The 18836-nt window shown below is 39.5% G+C and overlaps 1 protein-coding gene across 1 annotated transcript in view; it reads left to right on the top strand.

The window, feature by feature from the left end:
* The first annotated feature begins 10462 nt into the window (after positions 1–10462).
* The window catches only part of LOC117990037 (microtubule-associated protein futsch-like), a 179873-nt gene continuing 171499 nt past the window's right edge, over positions 10463–18836 (top strand). Inside the window, 1 exon segment of the mRNA XM_034977471.2 lies at positions 10463–10715. Within this exon segment, the coding sequence (XP_034833362.2) occupies positions 10559–10715 (157 nt within the window). The 5' untranslated portion in view covers positions 10463–10558.

Consider the following 18836-nt stretch of genomic DNA (forward strand, 5'->3'; position numbering starts at 1 on the left):
AAAAAAATGGCGTTGTCTACAGTACAACACGGGAGCTTGAGGGGAAGTTACAGGGGAAGCGGGCGCAGGGTTGCATTCCAGGCGAGTCTCAACTTATCGCGCACGGGTAGTACGTATAAAGTAAGTACCTTCAAGGCAAGACTGAATAGGCATCTTCTGAGCAAGAGTGCTCCATCTTAGGGCGAGATCTATAGAGCGCACTCTACCTTAGCTCAGAATTAAGGCAGAGTTGAAACGAGACAGAGCAATATGTCTCACATAAATCTGTCTCGTTTTAACTCAATCTCTTAAGATTAGTCTGAGCAAAGTCAAAATGTGCTCTATAGATCTCAGCCTTATACCTCAGGTGGCGCAAGACCGTAGCTTGTGAAAGTCCTTAAAAGAAACATGTACAGCAGTGTACCTTCGTTTATTACTTGATAATGATGATGATGATAATGTTTTTTAGTTTGGGTTATTAACATTTGGTTAATCCGATAAAAAGGGCATGACAAAGCAGCTTTTGTTATGGGCTAACTTTATGGTGTAAACTGTCAATTTCTGCAATAGTAAGTTAGCTGAATTGAACTGAAATTATGCGCACGGCCCGCACGCTATTGCTTATCTCTTGAGCCAAACCAGAATGCCCTTTCCAACACTTGGATGTTTCAGCGAAGGGAGGATGTCTCAGGGCAGAAATTCGCCGCCGCCTCTGTAAATATGATTCGAGGCGTAATTCCCTCACCATCCCGCGGGATAATTAACGCGGGATGCTGTTTGAATTGCGAGTAAATTGTACTTTACCTTCGCTAAACGATTCCGCCATCTTTTACGATGTTTAAACAGCTTTTGTAATGTAATTAGCTGTCTCCTCTTTTCGACTTTAGTTTGTTTGAAGGTTGCTTAATACGGGTTGGAATAATAACAAATTATTATTTAAATACACAGTTCTTCCAAGTACGATAGAGCCTAGAGGGTTTTTTTTTTTTTACAATGACCCTAAAGCTTAATTTGCTGTAGGTAATCCCGCTGAAACAGGTTGAATCTGTATGGTGCAACATGCAGCATGTGAAATGCACCACCCGCCCTTCCACTAAACATGTAGGAAAAAGCAGCCACCAGGCAAGCAATACGCACCACCAACACGCAGCACCACACAAATCCCAAAACACACTCGACGCACGTTTCGCCCCGACACCGGAGCATCCTCAGGAGATGTAGACCTTACAATCCACAATTGCAAATGGATTTTTTTTAATTTATAGATTAGTAATCGGCTACCATCAGACCTGCTGGCAAGTGATGATGCAGCCTATGGTGAAGCTTGCCGAGAAGATGCCAATTTTATTTTTTATTTTTTATTCAGATACAAGTTAGCCCTTGACTGCAATCTCACCTGGTAGTAAGTGATGATGCAGTCTAAGATGGTAGCAGGTTAACATGGAAGGGGTATGTCAGTTTTTATTAAACCCGTACCCCTTTGGTTTCTACACGGCATCGTACCGGAACGCCTACGAAGCCTCCCACCAGACCTGACCAGAAATTAAGAAACTATAAAATTCCGAACCCCTGCCAGGAATCGAACCCGGGACCTCGCACTAATAAGACCACAGTGTTTACCGCTGCGCCAGGGAGGTTGTCAATCACTATTGACTTCAAGGTACCCATATTAAACTTAGAGCGGTAAACTGGTACCGGAAGGGCGTCCCATATCCTACTAGCGCTGCGGTTCGAATTAGAAACGAGGAGGCAAATCGCTTCGTACGTGTCGGTGCAAATTTCAACTACGTAGGGTTGGAGATTTTGCCGATGCATTGATTCGTAGCTAATTTTAAGTTTAATGTTTGTAACCAGACGGACGGACGGACGCACGGACGGACTGACGGCCGGACGGACGGACAGGTTCCGTTTTTCCTTTTGAGGTATGGAACCCTAAAAAGAAAGAAAGATGGGTCGCCCTGATTGTGGGCACTTGGAGGATAATGGGTCTTGGAAAGAAATCTTCAAGATATCATTATCAACCGATAGACATCCGCTGCTGGTCGTAGTTCTATTATCTTACCAAACTACAAGAAGTTTAAATTACCTAAGAATAATAATAAGTATGGAACTAGAACATGTTCATATATTATCTTAGCAAATATAATGAATAACTTACCTTTAACTCTGCAAAATACCTACAGTAAAAGAGCGATTTTTATAAGAAATTGTAAGAGGCACTTCCTGGATCTAGGTGCCTCTTTGGATGCCTAGTCTAGGTCTAGGAAGTGTTTCATGTAACGATATTTTATATGTACAAATATGCACTAACAGCTTTTAATTTTTATAACAGTTTTTTACCTAGATTTTATTAAATTTGTATAACGCGAACTCGCCATCCTCACATAAACTTTAACAGTTTCTAGAGGATGGCGAACTGTTTATTTTAAAATGTATTATTGAAATTTACGTGATCAATAAAAAAAAAAAAAAAAAACTCTCTTGTCTCCTCTTCCTCACGCCACTTCCTCACGCCACTTTCTCACGCCACGGTCTTACGCCGCGCCGCGCCGCCTGAATCCCAGCGACTCGTTTGATGTCGTCTGTTCATCTAGTGGGAGGTTTTCGAGATATTATGGCATGTGTTAAGGGTGCGGGCTCGCTAAGCGTTTTCCGCACGTCGTCTATCGACCCGGCGCAATGCGGCGTCACGCGATCAGCTGATTTCGACTTGCCTCCCTTCATTATGCCATACCGTACAGTTATTTATATACCGTGTCATGAATTGTTTTAGTAGGCGCCAACGTTTTTCGTTATCGTTACAGAAAACGCTCCAGTATATGCCATTTTTTTGTAATTTCAGACTTGATCTCGACTGAAGGTGGAAGCAGGCTAACCTGGAAGGAGTATGGCTACTTTTATTAAACCCCTTTGGTTTCTACACGGCATCGAACCCGAACGCAAAATCATAATAATGGCGGCACGGCTAAGGCAGTTTTGTAACTAGCCACAGCCAAAGCCGCGAACCAGATCAATTATAGAGACAAAAATCTTAGTGGGCGCTTACCATTTTGAGTTACCAACCAATCACAAACGAAACTATGAATTTCGAATGTTTTTGGAAAACCGCCCGTTGCACTATTGTCGTACCTACTCCTAGCACAAGCTTGACGCTTAATTGGAGACGAAAGGGGAATATTTAGTCATTTAAAAAATGGCTAATATTCTTTAAAAAAAAAAAACATGTTTGTGATTGGTTGGTGACTTAAAATTGTTAACGTACACTGAGATTTTTGTCTCTGTCATTTGTATGAGGTTACGTAAGAGAGAGAGCGCTATACTAACTTGTTCCGCGGGTAGGGTATAGTATACACATTATAATCATTACCCATATTATATTAATGTCAAAGTGTGTTTGTTTGTCGGTTTGGTGGTTTGTCCTTCAATCACGCCGCAACGGAGCAACGGATCAGCGTGAATTTTTGCAAGGATATATTATAGTTAAAAACCTGAAGAGTGACATAGGCTACTTTTTATCCTGGAAAATCAATGAGTTCCCACGGGATTTTAAACCCCTAAATCCACGCGTACGAAATCGCAGGCATCAGGTAGTTTAGGTATATTTCAGCTTCTTTGCCCGTAATTATTCTTAAATCTTAATCATTACACGCCTGAGGGTTTTTCAGTGCAATGCGGCGCAACAAGATAGTTGCAACTCTATATTTTTGAAATTGGTTGATATACCTGTACCGGGTTCCGTACCCAAAGGGAGCCAATCCAATGAGACCCTATTGCTAAGCCTCCGCTGTCCGTCCGTCCGTTTAAGGTCAGCCTCTCTGGTTCTCGTGAACCATAATTGCAAATTCAGCATTCAGATTTTTTCCAGAAAACTTTGTAAAAACTTAGCTAATTTTTGTAATTAGCAAAATATTTATTACATACCTATAGTCGAGAGGGCAATCGGGGGGGGGGGGGGGGGGGGGGAGGGTCGACGTCGTAGTTTAAGTCGACAGCTTGATATACAGATTATTATCCATAAGAATTTAAACCTTATTTTCTACAATATAAACACTATGCAGAATATGTTGCTCAAAGACTTATTCAATCTGAGTCTATGCAATTAGTTTTGCATAAAGATGCAAAATTTCTCTAATCTATGTCAGAGAAAAACTAGAGGAAATCCCGCGATCAACTGACATAAAGACGGAGTTAATGAGCAGTAAAATGCATACTAAACTACTATGATAATATTATAAATGCGAAAGTGTGTCTGTCTATCTGTCTGTTTGTTAAATAATATTATAACTTGCTTTAAAAGTAAAGGAACACCGTGAGGGAACTTGCATGGTCTAGTGGGAGGCTTCGGCCGTGGCTAGTTACCACCCTACCGGGGAAGCCATGCCGCCAAGCGATTTAGCGTTCCGGTACGATGCCGTGTAGAAAAAAAGAGGCATGGGTTTATTAAAAACTGCCATACCCCTTCCATGTTTTTTTATTTTACTCACATTATTCTATTCTATTCTCTATTCTATGTTAGCCCGCTTCTATTTTAGACTGCATCGTCACTTACCACCAGGTGAGATTGCAGTCAAAGGCTTACTTGTATCTAATCTAAATATATAAAAGGAAAAGGTGACTGACTGACTGACTGACTGAATGACTGGCTGACTGACTGACTGATCTATCAACGCACAGCTCAAACTACTGGACGGATCGAGCTGAAATTTGGCATGCAGAGAGCTATTATGACGTAGGCATCCGCTAAGAAAGGATTTTTGAAAATTCAACTCCTAAGAGGGTGAAATAGGGTTTTGAAATTTTGTAGTCCACGCGGACGAAGTCACGAGCATAAGCTAGTTAAAAAGACCGAATCGCGGGAGGGCGCCCGTTCGGTACTTGCTCTTAGCGTTTTCCCGCGGCGGCCCCTTCTTGGCTCTCTACAAATTATTTTAAACGAAGTCCGTGTAGAAGAATCAGCGTCAATCCATCAGGTAAATCTTATTCTTATAAACTTTAACAAGACGTACTCTTGAATTGTTAGATGCATCTGCCACTGGTTCGGAATGACTTTCATATCGAGAAGAACCAGCAAGAAACTCAGCGGTTCCTTCAAGAAAATCCTAACATATTATGATAATGTCATAAGTTCAGCGATATATTTCCCCGTGCCTTCAGGAGTAGTGTGGGAGTCGGTCAATAGTTGTCTGGAACGTAGCCAACAGTGAAGGGCTGTTGATTGTTGATACAGCTAATGGCTGCCCGTCGATGCCCCTCTCATTATGCCATATTATTTACTACACATGTATTTATGGGTTAATAAATCATATGAAATAGGTCAGAAAAACTAGATAGATATATATTTGTGCCTTTTGGGGTGGAGACCATGGGTTCGTGGGGCGAGGATGCTAGATCCTTTTTTAAGGAGCTTTCATCCCGTCTCGCGGAATCCACGGGGGACCGGAGGGCTGGCAGTTACCTCGGTCAGCATATTAGTCTGGCCATTCAACGAGGTAACGCTGCCAGCGTTCCCAGCACCCTGCCTCGTTGCGGTGGTTTAGATGATATTTTCGATCTGTAATTTTTACGTTCTAGAATAAGTTTGGTATTTTTGTTTATTGTATTTTCATTTGCATATAATAAACCAAAACCCGTCAAAAAAAAAGATAGATAGATGTAGTTAGATAACGTTCTCCTGGAGGTAAATCCTGCAGGAGAAAGCTCAGGAGACTAACTTTTCTTTCGTCACCATCATCTATTAAAAGTATGGTCCTAAAATAAATGACTAAGGCATGCAGGTTTTCGGAACTGTTTATTACATGATTAAAACGCACAGAACTCCGAAAAAACGCGATCGATTCCTTCGAATAGGTGGCGGACCGAAGCCAAAGGTAAATTAGCCCAATAGGCACTAGACCACACTAGACCTAGGCTGTTATAAAGACTAAAGTTTAAGGTCAGAGTTAAATACTGCTCAGACTTAAGCTATTGAGGCATATATCTCTTAACTAGCTGACCCGCCCCGGCTTCGCTCGGGTGGAATTTAGAAAAGCGACGTGGGGGTAGAATTTTCCAAAATTCTGAAATAGGTACCTACTATTTTTTTCTTTTCTAGCCGAAACCTAAATATCAATTTTCATGGAAATAACTTGAAAAATGAGGGACAAACTTTCATCCCTAATTTAACCCCCTTGGCAGTAGAATTTTCAAAAATCGTAAAATGTGTATCTCCCGTACCTTTACCAATTTTCATCGATATAACTTTAAAAATGATAGACTTTTATACAAACTTACATCCCCTATTTACTCCCCTTAGGGGTTTATTTTCAAAACAATATTTCTTATTGGATACCTACTCTTTACAAAAACACACCCACCAAATTTCATGTCTCTAGGACCAGCGGTTTAGGCTGTGCGTTGTAATATTATATAAGTCAGTCAGTCAGTCAGTCAGGACTTTGAATTTTATATAATGCTAGAAGATGCCCGCGACTTCGTCCGCGCGGATTTAGGTTTTTAAAAATCCTGTGGGAACTCTGATTTTTCGGGATAAAAAAGTAGCCTATGTCCTTCCCCGGGATGTAAACTAACTCTGTACCAAATTTCATCAAAATTGGTTAAACTGTTGGGCCGTGAAAAGCTAGCAGACAGACAGACACACTTTCACATTTATAATGTACTAGATGATGCCCGCGACTTCGTCCGCGTGGATTTAGGTTTTTGAATATCCCGTGGGAACTGTTTAATTTTCCGGGATAAAAATTAGTGTGTGTCTAAGTACTATGTCCTTCCTCGGGATGCAAGCTATCTCTGTACCAAATTTTGACAAAATCGGTTGAACGGTTGAGCCGTGAAAAGCTAGCAGACAGACAGACAGACAGACGGACACACTTTCGCATTTATAATATTAGTATGGGTGGATAGATAAATTTATCTATCCATCCATACTAATATTATAATTTCATGCGTGATCCCTGATCAAATCACTCCAAAGTTTCAAATTAATGAAGTTACAATGAATGAGTCATTTTCCTGTCTACCCTCTACCCTCGTAAAATGTAACGAGGAAGGGGTGAGACAAGGGATGACGTCACATCCGTCCCGCCTGTGGTTATTGATATCCGCTTTTCAGAATTACTTATGTCATTGCCTATAGGAGATGACTATGGACAGCTAAAACTGGGTTTTTAGGGTTCCGTATCGACTATCGATATACGGGAACTACGGAATTCGGATACGGGAAAAGTTAGAGGTGCGTGCCCGGGGTCGAACACCAGAATTAACAATATCTCTCTTTTTCTCTGTTTTATTAACTAGCTGATGCCCGCGACTTCGTCCGCGTGGAATTAGATTTTTAAAAATCCCGTGGGAACTCTTTGATTTTACGGGATAAAAAGTAGCCTATGTCACTCTCCAGGTCTTTATATATACCCATGCAAAAATCACGTCAATCCGTTGCACCGTTGCGACGTGATTGAAGGACAAACCAACAAACCAACAATCAACAAACAAACACACTTTCGCATTTATAATGATACTGATAAGGGTAGATAATGATAATAAGGGTACTGATAATTTTGGTACAAATTAAATTGGGTTGATCAGAAATTGCAGTCTACAGATACTTCAGTTTATTGAAAAATATCAGGAAATAAACAAACCATTTAAAAACTTAAATCGAACTTTATTTTGTCAGCATAGTTTTGGTCAGTATTGATCAGGGGCGGAGCTAGAAAAATTAATGACAGTGAAATAATTAATGTCTCGATTTTTTGTCATTAAGTTAATTAGCGGTTAATTAATTCGAAGCGGCCTTGCTACAGCAAAAATCGGCCAGCTGAGAGTCGGACTAGCACACGAAGGGTTCCGTACCATCCGTACAAGAAATAACACTTTTTAATTTTTTTAATTTTCATGCCAACCATTTTGAAATGTTTATTATTTGTAACAACAACGGCACTATAAATGTGTTTTATATTCAACTAGCTTATGCTCGCGACTTCGTCCACGTAGACTATACAAATTTTAAACCCCTATTTTACTCCTTTAGGGGTTGAATTTTCAAAATTATTTCTTAGCAGATGTGTCCGTCATAATAGCTATCTGCATGCCAAATTTCAGCCCGATCCGTCCAGTACTTTGAGCTGTGCGTCAGTAGTTTGAGATCAGTTAGTCAGTCAGTCACCTTTTCCTTTTATATATTTAGATTTCAACTCTCTATCTATTACGATTTACAAGATGCAGCCCACTGACAGACGGAAGGACGGACGGATGGACAGCGGAGGCTAAAGTAATAGGGTCTCGTTGGCACCCTTCGGGTACGGAACCCTAAAAATTAGCAGTAAGAAAAAATGTCGAATTTAAAATCTCTTCCCTTCATAAGACGGAAAGATTAAATGGTCTGTATTTACTCGAGAGTTACTCAACAGCCATAATTTCCTCTATTGTTAAAAATATACGCAGAAACGGTACTCTCGGGTAATTTCGATGTAAAAAGACCCAAAAAATCTTCAGTTAATACGTTTCCAAGTGGCTAAATGGCTCATTAGTGGCCATTGACTTATATTTTACTTCGTATGGACAGGGTTATTGAACAAACAAAATGGCACCGACTCATTGGCGCTTATGCACCAATGCAATGCAACCTCAGTGACGTCTGGATTTTAAACGGGTCGTTCAGTGGCGCCGATTTATATGGTTCCTAAACCGTGAAAAAGGACAATGACAGAATTTCTTTAGAACCGTGACCCATTTTATTATATGAAAGTCGTTTACACATATGCTTTATGGATCATTTTGTTGCTGTTTCATCACTGATAACTAAACATAAGATTTAACACCTCTAGAACTTGCGGTTTTTCATTAAATCTAAGTTTAAGTCACAATGATTCTAGGTTATATGCAATTTACCTATAATATTGTGAAACTAAATGGAAACTAATAAAAACATCCGCAAGTTTTAAATCACAATTTTTAATTTTTAAGTGGTAATTTAATACTAGGATAATTATTATCATTAATTTATATTGTGTGTAAATTGATGGGTCAGGATCTGTCAGTCTCCTTTGTTCGCTTGACCATATCTTGTCATTTATGTTAGTTGGGAAATTTTTGTGTAACGATTTTCCGAAGCCTTCCGTCAGGTATAAATGGATAACATTTTTCAGCTGACGGCTGCAGAGTGCTGGATTAATACGGTATCGGATAATAAACTGCTTATTTGTAAACTTAGTATTACTTATATAAGCCGCATTCGTCGATCATCGATTCGTTAATCATCGATCAATGATTTTGGTAATTTGGAGAATTAGGTAACTAACAATTTTGATGAAGCAATTTATGGATTTTAAACATTATTAAAATCAAATGACTTTTGAACTTATTGACGTAGGTTAGTAGTAGTTACCTAGTAGAAGAAATTTACTAATTAACTACTTTACTAGAAATAATTTACCCTCTTGCAAGGTGTAAGTTGTGACACTTGTAGGCAAGACACACTTGGCTGCAGCGATAGTTGGCTGAGGTTGGAAATTGTGGTTGGTCGGATATCCGTCCATTCTTCAAACAATTGCCCGTGGAAGGTTCTAGTATCCTATCTTTAGAATTTACAATGTGAGGTTGTGAATGAGTCGCTTCATTTTTTAGTCTACCTACTGAAAATATAAAGAAAATAATGGTGAACTATAAAGATGATTTAATAGGCCGTGTACTTTATCCATTTATCCTATTGGAAAAATGTATTAATAGAGCGTGGCATGTAGAGTTTTGGTCGAGTTTTGGTCATAATTAGGGTTCCGAAACCAAAATGTTAAAAATTATAGTGTAACTTTCTCCATCCGTCCGTTCGTCAGTCGGTTTTGATATTAACTTTACGTTTAACGATATGTTGATTTAACAGAATTTCGTTGAAAAAATATAAGACTAAAAAAATTAGGCAAATTCGGGTTTATTAATACAAATATAAAATGTTATACTATTGCTTTTAAAAGCTTAAAAAGAAACGCCAAAGTTTACTAATTCACGCTTGAAAAAATTTTCAGCCGCCCGGTCATTTGAGTTTTCCGGCCCTTAACTGAAAAAGAGCAACTTGCCCTCTGCAAAAGGCCTACAAAGGGGAAATTTATTGCAAAGCCAACTAGACGGCAAAATACGGAAGGCAATAATGCAAGTGGCCAGCATTCAGACATCCGCAAACAACGCCGCGCTGCCACGATTATATCATTATCGATTGTAACAACCTTTGGACAACAGCTGAGGCACGAGGTAATTCAGCCGGCTTGTTTAGACGCAATGCAGACGTGTGCGCTGCTCAGCCTAGAGCCTAGAGCCTCTTTCTGTATACGCCCTACGAATACTCCGTCTCTTTCAGACCCGAGGAGAAAGTACCGAGAAAAGCGAGAGAGAAAGTTGGGGTTGGAACTAGACGTCGGCGCGTCTGCGTGCCGCGCATCGCGCTCGGTCGATTTTTAGGTGATTGCGCGCGCAAACTGGTCTACACCGGGCGTTCGAAGGCATTCCGTGCGGAGTTGTCGTCCGAAGCGGTCGGTTCAGTACGCTTGCACTGGGCGAACCGTCGGCGAACGCGCCGGCGCCGCCGTCGGCGATGGACCACGAAGAGGACAGGTCCCTGTCCCTGGGGACGGAGGTCTCGGCCTCCGTGCCCCCGCCGAGCCCCCTCACGGGATGCTACCTGCTCGCCGTCATCGGCGAGCCCCACACCCACGAGCACAAGGAGATTATACTGCAGCGGCTCGTCAAAGGTACGTACCACTGACTCCTGTCTCCTGGCTCCTAAACTACGATCCTTGCAACTGGCCTGAAGAAGCAAAATAATTGTGTGAAGATTGGATGGAAATCTTCGCTCGATCCTGAAACAGTTCTGGTTAGTTTATATCCTCGCAATAATTGGTGTTATTGGTTTAATTTACGATTTGCAGATATTTATTAAGTGGAGGAATCTTAGCTGAGCGTCTAAATAACATTTCTAGTCATATCAGATCTCGTAATAATTGGTGTTATTGGGTAAAATGATTGAAAATTATTAAATTAAAGTGGAAGAATGTCAACTGATCAGAAGAATTGCTTTTAATTAACATGTCTGGCTCGATCAGATCTCCGCAATGATGGGATTGATTGAATTTAAGATTGCCTTGCTGAAAACTTAATTTATGAGGACGGATGTCAGCTGCTCAGAAGGATTGCGTTTAAATTAATTGCTGTCAAAGTGTTGTGCCAAGAGTCCTGGAATTTTAGTGTTAATGCTATCAAATTGACAGGTGTCACGCGACGTATACGGGAGTTTTTGCAGTCGATTGCTTTCACCCGGTTATATAGATGTTAGTTTCGAGAAAGTCGCTTATTATCAGTTTTTTTCTCCCCAGCTATTGTGTTGTGATTTCGATATTTGTGCCATGATAACTAGTTAAATAAGTATATTGGAAAATGGTTCGTGTCTTATTTTACATTATTGTATGTATTTTTTGCAAGGCTTCAGCGTGGTCTGTATTGTTACGTCATCCGTGACGTGCCGTAGTTTTTCTAGACGGCTTGCCTAATTGAGTCAATTGAATTCAGTGGGGACCTCTATTTTATACTTACAAATGGTATGACATTAACAAACGGATATCATTTAGTTTTTATTGCATTTAATCTTGTCCGTAAGATAGAATTTGAAAAAAATATTAATTTGTATAGTAATCTGTTTTGTTTGAGGAAATACGGAACAGCAATAACAAGTTAAGTTAAGTTGTTAAGTTTTGTGCAGAAAAATATTAATATCTTTATTCAAGTTATGATCATGATAATACGTAAATAGCATATTAATTGTCCCTACATTACATTTCAAATAATATTCTGTAGTCTCTCGTAACGTCAGAAGTATTATTAAAAATGCATCTGCTTATATTGTTCTTCTGCAGTAGAATAATTATAAAAGCGCCGGCAAAAAACACCCTTTATGTTATCACAAAAAAAAACAAAGCACTCAAGCGAAGGAAGCCGGAAATCATGTGTCAAAATCCCAGCGTCATAATTACGGAAGGTCAGTTGATAAGCCAAACCTGAAATTATGTAATGAGCCATTTTCCTGACCGTCGCTTCCGTTTCGGCATATTTCGGGGAAAATTAAATACGTTCTGAAACGTGAATTGACGACGCCATCTTTTTCCGGAAGCATTAAAATGCCGTCTTTAGCTATAATGTGTTTTATGCCAATGTAGGCAAATACCTAGGTACATACTATCACGCAAATCATGTCATGTAGGTCCAATAAAAGTAAAATAAATTCTTATAATAACTATTATTTGTGCATTGAGTGTTGCGAAAACTAATAGTAGATACTACTATAACAAGAAAAGTTAATCATTAAAGATGATTAGAGAAAATAACTAATAACAATGTTTAGTTGTACGGTCGTTATAACTAACCATATCTATTCAAGGTTAGCACGTTTCATCTAGAATACATCATCATTTGCAATGATAGTAGAGTGCAAAACCAAAAACGTGACTTATCTAACACTAGCTGATGCCCGCGACTTCGTCCGCGTGGAATTAGATTTTTGAAAATCCCGTGGGAACTCTTTGATTTTCCGGGATAAAAAGTAGCCTATGTCACTCTTCAGGTCTTTATCTATACCCGTACAAAAAATCACTTCAATCCGTTGCACCGTTGCGACGTGATTGAAGGACAAACCAACAAACCAACAACCCAATAAACCAATAAACCAACAAACAAACACACTCTCGCATTTATAATAAGGGTACTGATTTTACTGTAAATTGCAATTATTATAAACAAACGTAATTATCTAATACTTTCCATTATATCTATAAATATAAAATGTAAACGAACGTAAATATAAAATGTAAACGAACGTAAATATAAAATGTAAACAAACGTAAATAAAATAGGTAGCGATTTTTGCAATTTATCAAAGTTAATACATTTACTATCTCGAAGATAGTGAGTATTAAGATTAGTCAATCCAGAAACTCATATCTACAATTTTTACAACTGATTCATACACATGTGCTAATTTAATCACGTACCTGCAGTGGTATGTACAGGGTTTTAGTCATAGCGAGCTACTATTTATGAAACTATTAGCTGATGCCCGCGACTTCGGCCACATGGAGTTAGGTTTCTGAAAATTCCGTGGGAACTCTTTGATTTTCCGGGATAAAAGTAGCCTATGCCACTCTCCAGGTCTTTATCTATAGGATGCAAAAAATCACGTCAATCCGTTGCACTGTTGCGACGTGATTGAAAGACAAACCAGCAAAACCAACAAACAAACACACATTCGCATGTATAATAAGTTTAAATACGCTCGTATGGTTTAAAGACCGTGATATTTTTTAATTTATAGCGCTTGACTGCAATCATACCTGCTGGCAAGTGATGATGCAGCCCAATTCTTCAAAATTACTAGCTTATTCCCGCGACTTCGTCCGCGTGGACCACACAAACCCCTATTTCACCCCGGGGTTGAATTTTCAAAAATTGTTTCTTAGCGGATGCCTACGTCAAAATAGCAATCTGCACGCCGAATTTCAGCCTGATCCGTCCAGTAGTTTGAGCTGTGCGTTGATAGATGAGTTAGTCAGTCAGTCAGTCACTTTTTCCTTTTATATATAACTAGCTTATGCTCGCGACTTCGTCCGCGTGGACTACAAAATTTCAAACCCCTATTTCACCCCCTTAGGAGTTGAATTTTCAAAAATCCTTTCTTAGCGGATGCCTACGTCATAATAGCTATCTGCATGCCGAATTTCAGCCCGATCCGTCCAGTAGTTTGAGCTGTGCGTTGATAGATCAGTTAGTCAGTCAGTCAGTCACTTTTTCCTTTTATATATAATATTATGTAGACTGAAAATACGCAAAAAATGTCGAAGATATAACGGCACAAAATTTCAAGAACAAGGATGTATGTTTACATACATTGTTGTTAAACCAGTCGGTGACGCGCTCGCCAAAAATAGAGCGTCTTTTATACACTCACTTATCGCCCCGCCGTCGTCAGATAGTGAAGGCGAGATAAAGTCTTTTAACACAATGTCAGTGAACTAGAGTGAGTGAGTTCCCGGCAAAGAAATTTTAAGTATTAGGTACTTATTTCTTTCTATATCGATGGTTCCCGGTCCTCGGTTGCGGTAGAGTGACAGAATGACAGGTACAATGTCACGATCGCAATCACCTCAGTAGGGCGATTGTCTGAAACCTGCATCAATCATTATTACAATCTCAATTGTTCTGATTGGCTGAATTTGTGCGATTCTTGTTGCAACAATGCATTGTGGCCAATAGTGAGCGAGCATTAACCAATCAGAGATGATTGCGATCGTGACATTGTAGCTGTCAAACAACCGCGGTAGGGCCACTGGTTGATTGACGCTCACTATTGGCTACAATCGATTGTTGCAACAAGAATCGCACAAATTCAGTCAATCAATGCATTGTTGCAACAAGAATCGCACAAATTCAGCCAATCACAACAGTTGATATTGTAATAATGATCGATGCAGATTTTACGAAATCGACCTACCGGGTTGTCCATAAATCTACATCTGTCAAATATTACGTACTAGTCTGTCCGTCCCGTGGGAACTCTTTGGTTTTCCGGGATAAAAGTAGCCTATGCCACTCTCCAGGTCTTTAACTATACCCATGCAAAAAATTGCATCGATCCGTTAATCTCTTGCGACGTAAATGAAGAACCATCAAACAAACAAACACACTTTCGCATTTATAATAAGGGTAGTGATGTAATTTGGAATGTTAGGATTCTAACGATACCCGATACATTCAAATCTATTCAGGCATTTAGAAGTTATGGTGGAATAAAAAAACTTCAACCCAAGAAGGTGGATAAACGAAATCAAAACGAGTCACAGGGTGTTCGGGACACAATTGTACCGAACATTGACCTGTGCGGCGTCGGCACTTTTCGCAGACCTCATGCTGGCGCCTAGCCGTGAACGAAGTCAGTGCACCACGGGCCTCGACGCGAACCGCACTCATTATCATTATCAATATCATAATCATATCATAGTAATTATCAATATCAATAAATCAGCTATCGAAGGACTATTAGTTTATCAATTGTATCAATATCAACAACCCCCACATTTTTGGTCCTTCGAGCCGGATATTTTCCTAATTTGCTCTAATTATCATCCATTCTGATTTTGCTGTTTGAGATATGACGTCATCCCACTTAGAACACTGGGAGCTGCTGGACTCAGGCGGCGCAAGACCACACGAGTCAAGACCCTGGTGTGGGGAAGTCCCTACAAGAGACCTATGTCCAGCAGTAGAGGGTTGGATAATGATGATGAAAAATCAAATAAGTGTGAGTCAGACTCGCAAACGAAGGGTTCCGTACCATCGTACAAGAACACTTTTTAATTTTTTAATTTTCACAGTGGCCATTTTGGAATTTTTATTATTTGTTGTTTAACCTAGTAGCAATCTATTACAGTTAACGAGATACAGACCGCTGACAGACAGACGGACGGACAGTGGAGTCTTAGTAATAGGTTCCAGTTGGTACCCTTCGGGAACGGAACCCAAAAAAAAGCAGAATCACTATGTAGTGTGGTTTTCATGCAGTCGGAAAACGCAGTCACAGTCGCAAAATCGCAGATCGCAGAAGGATTTGCATGTCTGTGATGACCCTTACAAAAGAAAAAGAACGTCTTAATTCAAGTATCGAGTACACAAAAGCCCGTCTCGAGACGGTTTTATTTTTCAGTCTTGTTTTAATTCTTAATGTTTACAGTTTACTTTGATTCTCTACAATAGGCTGAATACGGCTCGCTTGAGTGAGCTTGGATTTAAGATATCGTATTTCAGTTAAGCTTTGCTAAGCGCTTTATTTTCAAGATTTTAATAAGTTTACCCATCTTTTAATGTTCCCCTTTTTTCTCCGACTTAAATACTTATTTATCGTAATACCTACAATCTACATGGAATAAAATAAAAAACTTTTATACTTAATTAGTAAACATTAGTAGAATTATTTGTAACATATTTTTAACTAGCTGACCCGCCCCGGCTTCGCTCGGGTAGAATTTAGAAAATAGAGGTGGGGGTTGAATTTCCAAAAATCCTGGAACACGTATTTCTTCATTTGTAACCGAAAACCCAAATACTAATTTTCATGCAAATAATTTGAAAAATGACGCACTTTCGTAAAAACTTTCATCCCCTATTTAACCCACTTAGGGGTAGAATTTCGAAAAATCCTTTCTTAGTGGATACCCACTCTTTACAAAGAACACACCCTCAAAATTTCATGTCTCTAAGACCAACGGTTTAGGCTGTGCGTTGATATATATGTCAGTCAGTCAGTCAGGACTTTGAATTTTATATATACAGATTTTTATGAATGTAGTTACAATTTCTCGTCGGCGCGGTATCAAATTAAAAAAAATAAAACTATTAATACAACAAATAATTAAAAATAGCTGCCCTAACTCAGTCAGTATCTAACACTGAATGATAGCCATCGAGCTCATTTGACATTCATTTTTGTGGACTACACAAATTTCAAACCCATATTTTGCCCCCTTAGCGATTGGATTTTCAAAAATCCTTTCTTAGCGGATGCCTACGTCATAATAGCTATCTGCTTGCTAAATTTCAGCCCGATCCGTCCAGTCGTTTGAGCTTTGCGTTGATAGATCAGTCAGTTAGTCAGCTTTTCCTTTTATATAATACTAGCTTATGCTCGCAACTTCGTCCGCGTGGACTACACAAATTTCAAACCTCTATTTCACCCCCTTAGAAGTTGAATTTTCAAAAATCCTTTCTTAGCGGATACCTACGTCATAATAGCTATCTGCATGCCAAATTTCAGCCCGATCCGTCCAGTAGTTTGAGCTGTGCGTTGATAGATCAGTCAGTCAGTCAGTCATTCAGTCAGTCACCGCTGGTGGACAGCAAGCAATGAGCCGTGCTGGTGTTTTCGTTGCTAACTGCTCTCGCGCATGCCACGTGCTCGGCCTCTTAGTTTTAAGGTTCCGTACCTCAAAAGAAAAAACGGAACCCTTATAGGATCACTTTGTAGTCTGTCTGTCTGTCTGTCGGTCTGTCAAGAAACCTACAGGGTACTTCCCGTTGACCTAGAATCATGTTTGGCAGGTAGATAGGTCTTGTAGCAGACATTCTGGGAAAAATCTGAAAACTGTGAATTTGCGGTCGCATCACACAAAAAAAAAACTTATATTATGAAAGGGCTTTACCTGCGCATTCTAAAACAGATTTTCATTTATTTTTACGCATCATAGTTTTTGAATTATCGTGTAAAATGTCGAGAAAATGCGACTGTAGTACCTACGGAACCTTCGTTACGCGAGCCTGACTCGCACTTGACCGTTTTTTTTTCCACAGATTTAATTAAAATGTTCTAATCTTTAATCATGTAAGCAACAGTTGGTGTCACATCAAAGGGTTTCTGACCTCGAACTTGTGTAGTGACCTTATACCTGCGCAGTCGGTGATTTATCAAAGTATGGCTAGAGCATACACAATGACCAGATTGACCAGAAGAGGTGAAGTATGAGAGAGATCACCCACAGGTCGCGATCGCGTATCTACAAATAAACACTTTTTCTTTTTTTCTTTCTAGTCTGTCCGTCTGTCTGGCTAGCCTTTTACGGCCCATCCGTTCTACCGATTTTGAAGAAATTTGTTACAGTTATAGCTTGCATCCCGGGGAAGGACATAAGCTACTTTTTATTCCGGAAAATCAAAGAGTTCCCACGGGATTTTTAAAAACCTAAATCCATGCGGACGAATATCTATTCTCGGCCTTATATCTGAACCGATTTTAACGAAATTGGCCACTGAAATAGCTTGTGGAGATGGACGGATCTATAAATTACTTAACCCAGAAAATTTAAGGGATTTAGAAGCTAAATTCACGCAGATGATGTAACAGCTGTAGGTTATAATCAAAACAAACAAAGCTCAGTACGTACTAAGTTACTTTCGCCGTTTAAAAATACCTACTTAGTGCATTGACCCGTAGAACTAGTACTTTCTCTTACCTACGTCTAGGTAGATACCTATCTAATAGGCTTCCTGTCTGGCGAGCCCGAAATGATATAATACCTACCGTTGACCAGTTTTTACAATGTCTGAATGATTTATTGACTCCTATCTCCTACTCCTACCTATCCCGAAGACTGACAAATTAGGTATTTTTTATCCCGCAAAATCAAAGAGTTCCCACAAAATTTTTAAAAACCTAAATCCACGCAGATGAAGTCGCGGTCTTCACCTAGTACTTATAAATGATTTCCAGAACCTGGAAATGCTATACATACATACATACCTACTATTTTACAATCTAAAAGGGAAAGATGACTGACTGACTGATCTATCAACGCACAGCTCAATCTACTAGGCGGATCGGGCTGAATTTTTTTCAAAAATAAAAATGGCGAGCAAACGAGCAGGCGGGTCTCCTGATGTTAAGTGATTACTGCCGCCCATGAACATTTGCAGTACCAGAGGAACCCCCAATACGTTGCCGGCCTTGCAGGAATTTGTTGGTCTGCCCCTTGAATAACCCCATTTGCCATGTAGATAGCCATTATGACGTAAACATTCGCTAGGAAAGATTTTTTATAATTCACCCCTAAAATAGGAGTTTGAAATCGCGCGGTGGTATTTTAAAATTTGAAACTCTTACTTCATCGTCAGCCATTCAATTTTCTCGATTGTTAATTATATCGAAAAATTAAATTGCTACATTTTTCGTAGTTTTTGTTAATATAATTAAAATTTCAACTATCACGCGCGGCATGCGCCGGCGCATTTTTACTGAACAAAAACACATTACATGGTTTACATACGTAGGTAAATAGTCGTGT

This window comes from Maniola hyperantus, chromosome 17 (assembly GCF_902806685.2).
Source record: "Maniola hyperantus chromosome 17, iAphHyp1.2, whole genome shotgun sequence".
NCBI lineage: Eukaryota > Metazoa > Arthropoda > Insecta > Lepidoptera > Nymphalidae > Maniola > Maniola hyperantus.